General features: G+C 40.9%; 2 protein-coding genes across 2 annotated transcripts; both read right to left on the bottom strand.

Moving 5' to 3' along the window:
* Nucleotides 1–343: 343 nt before the first annotated feature.
* psmb10 (proteasome 20S subunit beta 10) lies at nt 344–4,295 on the bottom strand. Its single transcript, XM_029444138.1, has 8 exons — nt 4,106–4,295; nt 3,762–3,855; nt 3,459–3,556; nt 2,812–2,952; nt 2,520–2,635; nt 2,249–2,307; nt 1,242–1,393; nt 344–604 (listed from the first exon to the last, which is right to left on the bottom strand). The coding sequence occupies exons 1-8, from the start codon at nt 4,168–4,170 to the stop codon at nt 493–495; spliced, it is 837 nt and encodes a 278-aa protein (XP_029299998.1). The 5' UTR covers nt 4,171–4,295; the 3' UTR covers nt 344–492.
* Nucleotides 4,296–5,948: 1,653 nt separating this feature from the next.
* Nucleotides 5,949–14,256, bottom strand: crata (carnitine O-acetyltransferase a). The gene is made up of 14 exons (XM_029445226.1): nt 13,982–14,256; nt 12,767–13,057; nt 12,431–12,549; nt 12,054–12,107; nt 11,508–11,673; nt 10,505–10,679; nt 10,079–10,257; nt 9,227–9,327; nt 8,879–8,998; nt 8,656–8,778; nt 7,905–8,040; nt 7,055–7,117; nt 6,685–6,822; nt 5,949–6,526 (listed from the first exon to the last, which is right to left on the bottom strand). The coding sequence occupies exons 1-14, from the start codon at nt 14,006–14,008 to the stop codon at nt 6,311–6,313; spliced, it is 1,908 nt and encodes a 635-aa protein (XP_029301086.1). The 5' UTR covers nt 14,009–14,256; the 3' UTR covers nt 5,949–6,310.
* Nucleotides 14,257–15,245: the final 989 nt, after the last annotated feature.

Here is a 15,245-nt window from a genome sequence, read left to right as displayed (position 1 = left end):
AAATTATTTTTACCAGAGTAATTAAAAAATATAATTAAAAAAAGTACGTGTACCATGCCATTTTCCAGTAAGACAAATCATTTAAACCACACGTTTTTAATAAGTGTTTCTTAATTTGAGATGTTGAGCTCCTATTAGGTTGCAGGTAATAAGAGAGGTAATAGCTGCTCCTGAATAATTTCTCTAATAATTTGAACGTAAACAGTGTAGTTTATGTGACTACATACTGTGCGAAAATATGATTTTTATTCATTGGTAAGAAAAGGAAAAAGAAATACAAGCAGAAGTTAAACTAGTCTTCCAATCCTTCAAGAGATTTCACCAAATAACTTGCAGACATTGATCATTTAACACACAAAAACTTTTATTAAAAAACTACTTCCTACAATGATGCTTTAGAGATACTAAACAACCTGTTCCAAACCCATTGACTACACCATCTTTATTTTTATTTAGTACATACTGAAAAGACTTAAGTCCACCAGAAGCATTTTATTCAGTGTCCATGATTTGAACAGATTCTTCAACCACTTCCAGAGACAGTGGGGTCACAGTTTTGGTGAGGACGGCCGTGGTGCCACGCTTATACCTGTACTGTCCCTCTCTGAAAAAAGATGGACAAGAAGGAGATACAGTCTCATTTGTGTTGTGTTGAAGTATAGTTGAACTGTTAATTGAATTAGTTAAATATGGCAGCTGTGACAATTTTACTTCAACCACACCAATAAATATATAAAGGAAAGGAAATAGAGGAGCCACGGCCTAAATTCCACAATGGATACAGCCACTGATCATTAACCTGCAGACTTTTTCCACACAAGCAAAATTAAAAGTTACTCATAGTTTTTAGCTGAGACTCTTCTCCAAGGTGATCAGCTAAATAAAATAAAGGTCCAATATCCAATACCACAGAGAGCGAAAAAGCAACAACAGTAAGAGTTTAAAGGCAAAACCCACTTAAACAGCACACTGCACACCAACACTGCTCACTTTCAGCCATTCAATTCTGAACATGCACAATACACTTGCACTGTTTTATTTTTCTGTGGAACTTTTTTAAGTGCCATTACAAACATTTCCACTACAAATGTTTCAATGGCAATTTTTCCTTTTTCAGTTCAGGTCTCGTTTTCAATGGCAAATTTATTTTCAATGCCAAAACTCAAGTTGCTGGCTCCATAGAGAGCTGCCTAACAACATCAATATAACAAAAGATAAAAGGTACATATATAATGGCTCACCTTTTGCCCTTAGTTGCGGGTTTGTCGTAGCTTCGCAGGTACTGTACTCCAGCCTCGGTAATAACACACAAGTCCACGTTGCTGCCTGAACCCAGATCACAGAAAATCCCTGCAGTGATGGCGTCTTGTACGAGCTGCTTTGCCTCTTCCAGCTGAAAGGGAGAGAATTGTTTTTAATGCAAATTATTAGAAGAGACAGAGAAAGACGAGGACAGGATTGAGTAGGTACTGAACACTAACAACATCCTCTGGTGGCCATATTGGAGGATGTGACAAAAATGAACAAACCAGTCATTGTTTTGTACAGATTCATTTTCAAGGTCGATACATAATGAGGAATGCAGTGGTTTGTACAGAAATTCAGCCTTCAACTCTTGAAATCCAACAAAAACTTTTACCTTCCCCATCTTCTCACACCTTCTGTACATTACCAAGCCAACTATGGGCTTCATTGATTGTGATGTGTGTGAGGTATTACAACCTTAATACAGCATAACAAAATGACTCTAAATTGTATGATTCAATGCAACACATTAAGCTAGCATTTTGACACAGCCTTCCCAGTGGATACATATGAAAATGTCAGCCTCATGTTTGAGTGAGGAGGGGTGAAACTGAGGATGACTTGGTCTGCTTGGTCGTGGATTGGAGTTTTTACACATAAATGACGTTTTCAAAATCAGGCTACTCAGTACGGATGTAAGTTTCACTGTGCTGACACCGTTCTGTCAAAACGTCTGTACAGCATACAACAAAAGACCCTTGTAGCTTGTAATACAATATTATAATGTAGGCAAACAAATTGCTGTGTGTTCTTGTATTCAGTGATTCTTTTGTTCTACTTCTGTACCAAGAGGATTGACCTTTCTTTTGGGTTTTTGGCGTCCATACATCTACGTTATGATATCATTTGCAGTGCACAACATGCCTTCAGTTTAAACTGTATTTTTTATTATAACAGAAATGTAATTAGACATGCCAATAAAGGAAAGCAGACTCAGCCTCACCTCCATGTTTGGTTTGAATCTGTCCTCAAATACAGAGACAGCAGCTGCAGATCCAGATCCTGAAACCACAATCAAACATTAGAAAATAATGTTTTTATTTAGGTTTCTCAGGGTTTTATGTGTTATGTTTGGTATTGTTTTACAGCCTGGTCCTGAGCAAAACTGTATTCATTCGGCTGTATTGTTATGGTTGAAATAACAAATGTCACCTTTCAGACAACTGGCCAGCCTGTTCACCACATACAGAGGTGTACAGCACAGTAACACGTACCCATGGTGACGAAAGGCAGTTTGTCGTAGGAGCCGTGTGGGTAAACACTGTACAGGTGAGCTCCAGTCACGTCAACTCCTCCAATGATCAGAGATGAACCGACGTGACCTTGGTACCTGAAAAACCAAAGAGACATCACTACAACATGCTGCTCTCTTTCTCTGGGGGGAAGGAGGGTGTTAATGAAGTGAGAAGCCCAAGAAAACTAAAGAGAAAAGAGACAATTAGGTTACTTCAAACTAAAATGACAAATAAGTTACATCGGACCATCAGTGATTTATATCCCTGTTACCTGAACAGCATCTGTTTCAGCTGTCGGGTTACCATGGTGACGAGTGGGGGTCGCCCGGTGTTGAGCATGTGCAGTTCCACGTTGGACGCCATGATCTGTGTGGTGATATCTGCGTCTGCAGCCACGCCGGCACCGCAGCAGCTACAGAACATACAGGACAGCTTAACAAGTTAAACAGAGAACAAGTTCATAAACTAGCTCGAGTACTTTTTCTTGGTCATTTGTACTGCTGCTAACAGCATTTATTCAAACCACACAAAGGTCACCTCTAAAATACTTTAATAAGTAACTAATTCTTCATCCTTTATATACATAAAAATGCAGTTACATGACTACAATACACTTATTGCGAGTTAATTCTTTCTCAAGGATTCTTAAACACAAGCACAGGAGGAGCCTGGGACTGAATCTCCACATCAGCAGCTACAGCTGCCTCTCCCTGCCCTGCAAATAGTTCTGTAAAGTGGGGTTCAATTAAGACAACAACAAAGTATAATGTTAATATATGTAACACAAACACCTTGAACAGTATATAACAAATACAAGTCATATGATACAAAAAGTAACACTGTAAAGAAAGAGTTACACTGGACACAAGAGTGAGGACAAAGCCTGTGGAAGAGACAGTAAACTCTGGTTGTACTCACTAAATCTTCGGAGCGATGTAGTGAATCTTCATGCAGTTTTTGTCAGCCACCACCATGTCGTCTGTAGCCCTGGTGTCTGCTCCCAGGATCACTCCACCCTGACAGACAAGGACAGGAAATACTCACCACACCTGGCACCATACCATACACACACATATAACAACCAGGAGCAGCCATCTTGTTATGTACTATATTAATGTAAAGCAAAGTTAACAGGTATATTTCCAAAAATATCAGAGTGAACCTTGAAGAGGCCGGTTTCTGCCAGTCTTTGTGTCTCTCGGTGAAAACACGGATCCTCACCTTGTAAACAATCCCAGCTATGGTGGTCCCTGTCTTTCTGGCACCGGGAGCTTTGTAGCCGAACTCTGACAAACTGGATTCCAAAACTGCATTCCTGGAAATGATGAATGAGCAGGACACAGACAGACGGACAGAGAGACGAGTCGTTTCATTCCTATCAACTCCTATCTGCTATCATCCTGCCATCAACATCAACTATTCACTATACTGCCCAATAATGGGAGTATAGAAAGCAAAGACAGGGCTATACGAGCACAGAAGAAAGTCCTGTCAGAGTTGAGTCATTGAGTATGACCTCCACCATTTTAGCAGAGACAGTATCAATAGATGCAGTGTTGGTTTACCTGCGGCTGTTTTCAAAGCAGAAACCTCCAGTGTGCAGCTCACAGGGCTTTAAACTGTGGAGCATCTTCAGTGGCAGAGGAGATGAGGATGAAGCTGAGGGCTGATTCTTAACTGAAGATAAAAACCTTTAACTAAAGACCTCAAAAGTCAAGCGGAGTGTCAGCGCGTTTCATAGGTTTCTACTTTTACTTTCACTTCTTAACAAGCCAAGCCTCCTGCTCTCCACTGTAAAACATATCCACAAATGAGCAGACATTTGTTTTTATAAAGTTGGAAAGAGGGATTGTTTTAATCAAAAAAGAATATAGCTGTTGTGTGTTGACGTTTCATTTTATGTTTCCTGAAACAAGACTCTCAGATTTAGAGGAATCTTTGACTTTACCTGTAAGGAAACAAAACGACCCTTACTTTGGCATCATTTATTGAATTAGAAGTTAGTATGAAGGAACACTCTTTTTCTGCTATCCTGGTCGTTATTTTTTCATTAGCTTGAATAATATATGTATAAAATAAATGAGCCAATAGAAATGAACTGCTAAATTATATTTACTGATCTTTCTTGCAGTGTAACATGGAACCTGGCTCTGGACGCCTGAAATGTCGGGTCATGTGATCTAGTTTCACTTTGAGCTTTAGTTTGAGTTAAGGGCTTAACTTTCAACCCTATGGACCTGCAATAATAAATCACTGGATTAATAAATCTCACTATTCTGTTTTCTGCTGGCATCAAACATGTCAGTAGTGCATTGAGAACAATGCTGCTGTAAGGACAAAGACAGCAATAAGGCCAGTGCTTTGAAAAACACTGTAGTGTAGCACAATTAGAACAAAGCATCACCTTTTTACCTTCACAGATGTACAAATGTTTTGAAAACAAATGTTAAACTCAGGAGCCAATATGTGGCTTGTCACATCACATCATGTTAAACATGGCATCTTTAAACTGATATTTAATAAAGATCCTGTTTTTAAGATTAAATTCTGACTTTTGTGGTAGTATGGAAAAAAAAAAAGACATGCAGAATGCAATACTGCCACCCGCTGGGTGTCATATGGTAGAGGTATCAATAAAATCATTCAAATGAAGAGCATGGATAAATATACCGCATGTTCTGTGTAGCAATCGGTGAAAGCACTAGAAAATGCTCAGTAAAGATGCATTCATGGCAGCCATGACACTTCTGATGCTGACTTTCAGATTAAAAAGGGGTAGAGGGATTAAATACATACAAGATATGTAATCGTGGAAAACCGAGATCATTAATCAGTGTCTGAAAAAAGTGAGCATGCTATAAAATGTCCATTGTACTGCAAATATAAGATTTAGCATCAGCCACTTAGAGTACAGCGCAAGTCTCATTGCTAATGCATAACTAACATGTGACAACAAAGTAGAGGCCAAGAGGCGTATTTTGAAATAGAACTTGCGCTTCAACAATCAAGGAGTAAGTGTATCATTAACCCGCTTGTCTTTTTTAAAGAATTACAATTGATTGTGAATACCTAATGCACAGTGAGCTCAGTTTATCGATCTGTTTGCATGCATAGTTAGTCTGTGGAGACTGGAGACTTCATCTGTTTGCCCAGATTTCCACACCTGTATTATTCTACCATGTGACCTCTGAAGAACTCCGTACAATGCAACGGAGCATTTAAAAATGCAATCCTAAAGTCATGTCAGAGTAAACCACGGCAGCCACGTTCACTGCAACAAAGCAAGAAGTGTCCTGCAGCAGCAGCAGCGTGGCTCTGAGGGGTTCAGACAACAGTGCACGTCTAAGGCACCAACCACTTTGAGGCGAAACAGGCAATTCTTGTCAATAGACTCAATTGATAGCTGGGTCTGGTCTCATCAGGTTATTTATTGATCATAAACATTATAAAAGTATCTTTCCATAAGCTAAATTATGTTAATGATATTTCAGTGTTACATTTCAAAACTGAACGGTCTGTAAAAACAACCGTGCATCATTATTAATTATGCATTGTACCACCAGAGGAACACTCCCACTCATTACAAAGCAGGTGTTACACATTGTTTAAAGTGCATGATGATAGTCAATAACACGAGGAGAATACTGGAGCTTGGTAGTCTTGCACCAGGTTTGGGGTTCAGTCATCCAATTATCACTCATTAGCGGCATCACTGAGACGAGCCCTGCCGCTCTTCATCTCTGAAGAGGTTATTAAAGTCTGGAGGACCTTCACAGTTTGGCTCTTGGGGTTTGTTCCAGCAGAGTCCTCATGTCCAACAGTGCACCCTCCACAGCCTGGGCCAGATGTGCTGCATTTGTTTCTTTACAGGTGTTGAAAGCCGACACTGCAAAGTTGATGTGATCGTTCATAGGATTGTAGCACACGCCGAATCCGTTGGGTGCAACCGGGCCGAAACACATGACGCAGTCAGTCTTGGACGGTACCTTGTGAAGAAGTGAGAACGTCGTGGTTAGTTAGGCAGTTTGGTAATGAGGTTAAATACATGAGGCATAGTTTCCATCCAGGATTCTTTTGGGTCTTAGTATTGGGTCAAAGGAAAGAACATCTTTGCCATTATGTAGTGGCGGTTCACAACCCTTACCTGACTTGTAGATAGCTTGTAGTTTAAGGCTTTGGTGTAGGCGATGTCTGCGTAGATATCAGGTATGGAGACTTTTTCCTCAATGGCCACCATCTTAAGGCCCAGAAGGTGTCTGTCTATGGCCTGGCCGCTGATTGCCTGTGGAGACGGAGACAATTCCTTTGTTTGTGACTCACCAGATGTTAACCACAAATAAATAAGGCAAGCAATATTCTGTTGTTTTCCTATTGCAAACAGCTAGCAGTAAACACTTACTACCGTTGTAGTTGTTATCAAACGTTACTCAAACAGTAGATAGTGGTTTGTTGGAGACTTGGTGGTGTTTAAGTGAGTATTTGTGGCAGCAGTGTCTGTGGGACTGAATACTCACCATGTTAGTATATGACCTGTGTGTGTTAACAGCTTTCTCCATTAGATCAACTTTCTCTGTATTCTGATAAAACAGGAAGAGGACAGAAGCGTTATAACACATCTTAAAGTAGGTTATTGTTTAACAGTGTTCATGTATATTTGAACATTTTGACTTGAAACACTGAAATACCTCAACATTAGAAGAATTTCTACTCATTAGGGCGTGTGTCCATATAGAGTTGATCTCTGGCAAGGTTAGGGTTAGCGCTTTATCCCTGCGATCCCAGAGTTGTACATGGGTTTTGTTTCCATGACAACCACATCACCACTCTAACTGCCATTGTATGGCGAACAAGCATCTCCCTTTTGGTTTTTATTATCTATCTGGGGTTACTATCCGTTTGTTTGACATTGTTTTTTAACTATGAGCACCAATCGGAGGATATACGAGCGCCTTTCTGAAAAGTTCAGAGATTTTCAACTGGAAGCTCTCGGCAGCAAGTCAAAGTGCTCTGAAAAAAACCCGCTGAGTGCAGCGCTTTTCCTACGCTCTCTCCTCATTGGGAACAATTATAGAAAGATGCTGGCGCTCTGGAAAATGCCATATGGACACTCAGCCTTATACATCATCACTTTGGCTCCATCTCTGTCTTTATCTTTTTCTAATGAAGTTTCCAGTCACGTTTCTGATGGATAAAGGCTCAGGGGTCACGTGCTGTTGCATCTCTTTAAACCAACTGTACGTAGTGTTTAGGTTGATTGATAAAAAACCAGCATCCTGATGTCAGAGTTTGGGTTGTAATCGGAGTTGGTCAGTTTACGGCCAAAACTGTTGCTGTAAATAGAAACACATCACACTCTCAGCACACCTGTTTGCTGGGGTCATCAAAGGCCTTGACGAAGGCAGCTGAGGCACTTGAGGCTGATCGGATTGTATCTGTACGGCCCAGCCTGAACATACGCAGGGAGGCACTTTCATATGTGGCACAGCAGCGCTGGTACAGCCTGCCGAGACGAGAGGAGAGACAGTGAGAAATAACTGCTTGTTGGTGGTACCAATACGTGAAGAAAAGCAGGGGAGCATTAAGGTCAACCTTTGCATTCTGATTCAGGAAACCAGTGTAAAAATGTATTTAATTCACTTAGCAAACATTTAGGAGCTCCACGGATGGCTCTCACTCAGATGGATACTACAGCATATGATCACTTCTTTCTATCTCCACACTATTTTCATTTTCAAGCTTGTAGTCTTCAGCTCCAATCGACGCTGACTCAAGTCCCTTGAGGACATTTATCAGACTACACACAGTTCCCTCCAGAGATATTCAAGGCTTTATACAACTTTCTCACACATGCAGTAGTAAAGTACTCCCCAACACCTGGGACCACCGTGACCCTGACTTTTAGTTTTCGAAGTCCTACTTTTTACCAATATTCTTTGACTCAGAAGTCAAACTTTAGGACCATTATTAGACTTTTATACTATATGTACCTGAAAACTGGGTGAATCCATTTCATCTCAGTTAATGGATTCAGAATCTCTATTGCAGCCTAACTCAGTGATACGTGCTCTAGTTAGCCTCGGTTTAGAATGTAAAGTCATAATGTGTCGTAACGTACCTGTAGTAAGCCAGTTGTAGCGCCATCTGTATGAAAGCATCAGGGCTCATCTTGTGGGCTTTTGGGACATTTTTCCCAAATTGGCCAAATACAATGACCCTCGTTTCCAGGTCCTGGGCCAGTCTGGGGGGGGGGGGGAGTGTGAGGACAGTGAGAACCGGTTTGTCTTCGGAAACATGTACATGTATATCTACACTTATTATAATGCTCACTGAGTCCTCACATATTCATTGCATGCTTGGCTTCTTCAATGTCCTTCTTGATCTCAGGCGTGATGTTGAAGTGCAGTTTTTGGGGCATGGGCAAAGGCACCATGGGAGACCGCATCATGTCTGGCTTCCTCCTGTTAACACAAACAAGAACGATGTGACACATGAGATGGAAGAAAAACAAATGTAGTTCAAAACCAAAGTGATTCTCAATGAAGCCGTTGTTTTCCAGCTGTGACCAACCCGTCCATGCCAGTAGCATAAAGTCTCTGTGTGTCTTGTTGCTGAACTTTCAAAGACCTTACAACTACAAGAAATGTTGTAGGAACCGACAGAAACTAAATAATCTTTGACCTACTTACGTGTATTCCACAACATGGTCGATCAAGGCCACTATGGGTGGGCCCTCAGCCGGGGCGTGCTCGTAGTTCGCGCCACATGTCCCGTCCTCTCCAATAATAAACTGAAAGAAAGGTCAGAGACTTTTACAGAACAAAACATAAGATACTTTGCATCAAATCCCACCTGAAGAAGTTATTACTGTATCAATGTTACATTGGTATTTAAATGATATGATCTCCTCTTTGCCTTATTTTATTCTTTGCAAATATGTGTGAATACTTTATTACAATGCACCATTTGAGGCTGACACAACTGCAATCTCGTGTGACTGGGCTTCTAGTACTTAAGGACTGTACTTAACAACCCACGTTTGAGCGTACGCTGCTCGCTGCTACTGGAAGACCTGATATCTATTATTAACTCCGTGGTTGTATATTCAGATCTTCCACTGCATGTCTTACAACTCAGGTGAAGATAGGAACCGAGCTGACAACGGATGTGAAGGCGTGAAAGAAAAACCTAGGAGGGTTCTTTGTACTGTACAGAAGTCATGCATGGTTTACTGTTTGTCCTTTCAGCAAAGCCAAGCTATCTTTCAGTATTTTAAATCCAGCATTGTTTACATTCATGTTTACTTGCTAGAAGTCTTCTTCTTTTTCCCTGCCTTTGCTTATGTGCGTCCTTGTGCTTGTGTAAGAGATGAACAAAACATGGACCCACCCAGAGAAACTGCTTCACAGCACTAGAGCTCAGAAACTCCCCACACACTCTCACTGTGACGCTACAACCATAAGTCAAAGTCAAGTTGCTGAAAAATAAATGCCATTGTTATGCATAAATGTGCATGTGCATAAAAAGCCTCAGTGGGTCACCTGCAGCGTCTTGTCAAACCAGCGGTTGCCACTGTTCCACTGGCTGCCTCCTCCATGCAGCATCTGGACGGCAGCTGAGCTGCGGTCCGTCTCATCAGACACTGGAGGCATCGCTCCATCCAAACACAAAGTGAAGATGCTCCTCTGGATAGCGGACACTGACTCTTTGTTGGTCTTATCTGGACATATCAAGTACCCACACACAAAGCAAACATGATGTTCTTATGTAGTCAGACTGCAAAAGTTTAACTAATCTAGATATCACGGTGTATCCATTCATCATTTTCATAATAGGGATGCAATAAGTGATTCATCCCTGTGTTATTATAGTTCATTTCACTACATAATGAAGTTACAACGGCTTTGCAGCTCTCTGAGAAGATAGTTGTTAGTGTTAGTGAAGAGGTTAGTGGTCTTTCAGCTCACCCTTGTTGAGGTTGACGTAGGCCTTGCCCCAGGAGTCCCGATGCTGGGTGGTGAGGATGCCGACAGGCTCCATATTGGTCTGTAGTGAGGAGCTACAGATCCTCTCCAGCTGAACACAGAGCTGATCAGCTGTCAGTGGAGTCCCATCACTGTTGTACATCTCCAACACAAAAAACTGATTCCAAGAGAAGGAAAGTCAAGAAAGGATTCTTTCACTTTTAGTTGAAAATTGTCGGTTTGCCAGAAGAGCAACTATGCTGGCAAATGCCATCAGCTGTAGCTAAGCAATGTTGATTCAATACGTTCAAGTAAGTGACCAATGAAATGAATCATTGGTCATATTCTTTTTATTGTATTCCTTGATCAGAGATTTCGGCTTTAAGTTCATACGTCACAGGGGCTTAAGATATAATCAAACTTGGGTAGATTGTTGTTTCAAGCACTTTTTATAAAACCATACATAAGCACACTTTAGGAAATGATCCGAAGAAGACCTTTTGAAATGGTCTACTGCACCACAAAGCCTTAAGTAATCCCAAAACAGACCCAACAAATGATGAAAACCTCAGAAGACCTGTGGTCTGCATCACAAAGCAAGATTAGTGTGTTATCCAGACATCTCTGGGTTTAACTTAACTTTTACCTGGGGAAGATCACAATTGTAACCTATGTTACGCAACTAACCTGCCTCCCAACCAATCAGATCACTGGAGAGTCATTGTTCCTCACGCATCCTGAAACACTGCCGTCACATTTTTATAGATCAGTAGAATAACCTAGCTAACCACAAAACCATTTTGTGGATCATAGTCGTTCTTCATGAGACAAAGCACTCAATCGTCATTATAATACTCAATCTAGACAGCTGAACTCCACTGAGCTCCAGTGAAGCCAGGTAACCTAAAGAGAGCCATGCTAAGTTGAATGTGCCTTGTGATACAGGACGCTGGTCCCAGAAGAGCTCACACAGATGTGCGACTTTGACCAGTGCTCCAGTCCTCACCTGAAAGTTGTGTACTACAGTAATGTGTTTCGGGGGCCTGGAGCTCTTGGCATGGTTCACCACTGAGTCTCTCTTCAGACCAGGGATACGGCAGGACGACAGCACTTTGTAGTACTGATTCATACACAGGGGCTTCCCTCCCATATATTCAACTGGGAGTGTCTCACTGCAAGAAATATGCAAGACAGTTTGGTTCATTATTGTGTAACAAGCTTATTATTTCAAATGATATTATCAATTAAATATACATTTTATTACAAAGAACTGTTTTAATTTGTGATGATGACTCACATTCCAGAACAACAAAGTTTAAAATCAGCTTGTTGAGTGATGGTTTGTGAAGAATGCAAATAATGTTATTAAGTTATTAACCTGCATAATCATACTGAGGACCAACTGATGTATAGTAGGCTGTCTGAACCAGTCAAGACCAGAACCTTTTACTTGCATTTACTACAGGCAGTAATAGCAGCCGGAAGATAAGAGACAAAACCAAAAATAAGCTGCATAGGTCAATAAGGAGAATATTATAAGCACAGTACTCACTTGTCAATCATTGTCTTAAAGTCCAAAACACCTGCTATTAGTTTGGCAGCAAACCTAAAAAGAGAGAACATTATCTATATTCATTTCAATGTTAACTTCTATCATTATGACGGTTAAATGATGGAAATACAAGTAAAGCTTTTAACAGCGCACTTTCTGAAAACATCACTTTTAAAAAACATCACTTCATCAGATCAGATCGTACTGTGTGTAATAGCTTTAATTTGTCAACAGGAACACAAACACTGCATCTCTGTCTTCTAAAGGAGGCTTATCAAACGGTTGGAGATGGGCCGTATTGGTGGTACCGGGGCAACCGTGTCCATTGTGACTCACAATTGTAAAAACCTAGCTGACCGGACTGTACGTGTGATCACCTTATTTGGCCCTGCTTATCACTGAAGTTCATGCGGGGCAAGACCAACCCAGGACTTGAATGAACCACCACAGGCAACCGGTAATCGAAATAAGCAACCTGCACCCACCACTCTGACAACTACAAAGACACAGAGACACAGAGATACAGACACAGTAAGTGACAGATCAACATAGTGGCTTATTAAAAGGAAATAAGTCAAATCTCAGTGGGGTTTGCAATTAAATTATGAAGAGAACAAAAGCAAACAGGTTGTGTCAGGGAAGCATTGAATCTTACGTAAATCTTATATTCCCACATCACAATACCAAATGAATTCAAAGTGTCGATGACTTGCCCAGTTCTCAGTGTTCCGAGCTCTCTTTTCCAGGCCTCTCTGAAGTCTCTCTCCAACCCCTCCTGCTTTCTTAAACTCGTTCACCAGCTCTTTAGTGCGCTTCAGCTCATCCACCTCCACGATGGGCTCAAGAGCACTGATATAGCGCTCACAGGTCTGCTGCAGAGGGGGGACAGGAAGACCAGGCAGTCCTTTCTGGTGGGTCAGGTATCTGCCAGTGACCCGGGTCACTGATACAGGCTTCACCAAGTGACAGGGTTTCATTAAGCCACAGGGTTTCGCCATCCCCACCTTTACCCAAGAGACAAAATAGTGTACATTAAATACATGTTTGTGGTGTCATTTTGTTGGAATAGTGTGTTGTTATTATGTCCCCAGTCAACTGTGGGAAAAACACTTTGCAACACTAACCGACTTGCTGGGAGAGTCGGCTCTTAAATACCATTATTTTTCAAAGCCAGTTATTTTAGCAGCTGTTGTCAAATATTTATTCACCTCTGCTATACAAACAAAGATTTTCATTAATATTGTTTAAAATGTTACAATAAAATCGCTGGCCAGTTACTTTATAACGTGTGACCCTATCTTAAAGACAGAGGTACAGTTCTCGTTAGCAGTTATGTGAAGACACCGGTAGAGGGCAGACTGTACTTACTTTCAACTGAACATTATGTCAACAAAAGTACTAAGCAGCTAATCACATTGGTAAAACAAACATTTTAAATATTTAAAGGCTATATTCAAAGGTTCCAGACATATTATGACCATATCCAAGCAGGGGAGTTTGCCGAATTACAAGATTAGTCTGTTGATGATTAACATTGAGTTAACTTTACGTTATCTTCTCTCCCTATAACTATAACTAATTCACTACACAGATACTTAAAGTTAGACAAAATAAAAGTGAACATGCTAGTCTCGGTCAAGCGTGTCCTTTAGTGTCTTTTAGCTAACGTTATAATGAATCTAAGCTACCCACAAATCACCTTTGACCCAGTTAGCTTAGCTAAAGGTTAACTAATGTTACCTGCTAACAGCTAGCAGACTTTCATTCACCGGATACCGTTAGTAAGCGTTAGCCAACTAGCATTAAATTATAAATCACCACAATCATTAAGGTTCCCTTACGTCAATACTTGTATTAATCCATTTTTAATACATAACCATCAAGTTGGCTTTAAACCAGTGTAAACAAACTAAAGGTGCGTTACTTACCATAGTTCTGCTGCAAATGCCCCACATTCTGCATTCAAAGAAACGCCCCCAGACTCAGGACAGTCAGTGCTCGAAGTCCAGAAGGATAAGCTTTTAGCTAACGCGATGTATTTTACTATTGTGTAAAGTCAGACCCACTGGAGACAGACTGGATGTTCCTCTGACTTCACAACCGCACAGGTCAGCTGCTGAACATAATGCAGGGTAGAGTTACTCCGCTGTAAATGCCACTTGACTCGCTGTCATAAAGGTGGTGGGTGTGACTATTGATAGAGTCTTGGTATACATGTTATTAGTGCTTACGTGTTCAATAAAAGAGTACTGAGGGAAACGGTGTTATGATATGTAGTTTATACTATATATCATACTGAACGAGGGACTAAACGGGACTAAAGAGGTACATAGAGGTTCTGCATAATGAGCTGATACTACTTGTATGCTAAAGTCAGCAAGATAAATATCGAATGCACGGTATTTATTTATTGTGAAAGGACGCATCCACATAAAGAAAATGGTAGAAAGTGAAATAGTAAGATACACAACAGAACCTGGGACACCATATACTTTTCGATCAGCGGAGGGCAGTAATGAGTCATGGCTGTTTTAAATCTGCCTGAAACCCGCGAAGAAGACTGTTAGCCTCACCATGGCGGAAACAGAACAGCAGTCAGGTAAAGCACAACTGAAGGCTTCTACTCAGCATTAGCAACTTCTGTCGCCTATTCTCTCTTGTTTTAAATGATAATATCGATAGCAGGTACACCTTATGCCACATGTGGCATTTAAAGAATTAACTTAACGTTTGTTAGATAAAGCACAGAACACACATCGCCGCTGTCCTCAGGCAAAGCCAACCATATGACGTTACATTTTTGAATAACTTAAGTTGCCATTTGGGCCTGGTATACACTGTATACCAACTTGAAGTCGTGCTCTGTAATGCTTTGTTAGCAGTCTTTGCCAACTCTAAACATCAGCGGCTTGCTTTACTGTCCGGAATGTGTTAGCTAGCACGTATAGTGAATTTGCAGAAGACAGTCACTTTGCAGTGTAGCATCACTGATATTTACTCATTTAGTACGAACATCATCTGGACACAATGTATTTAAAGGTTGGAGTGTGTCATTATTCCATAAACGCAAACTATGTAGATATGACGAATGGAGCCAAGTATTCCCGCTGCCCTTGATTAAGCGTTCAGTTTAAACGGGTACTCCAGCAGTCACAGGAGGCTGACAACATACATTGTCTAAAATGAAGCAGC

This window comes from Cottoperca gobio, chromosome 12, assembly GCF_900634415.1.
Source record: "Cottoperca gobio chromosome 12, fCotGob3.1, whole genome shotgun sequence".
Classification (NCBI taxonomy): domain Eukaryota; kingdom Metazoa; phylum Chordata; class Actinopteri; order Perciformes; family Bovichtidae; genus Cottoperca; species Cottoperca gobio.
Note: the sequence above shows the minus strand (reverse complement) of the source record. Positions and strands in the feature narration are given on the sequence as shown.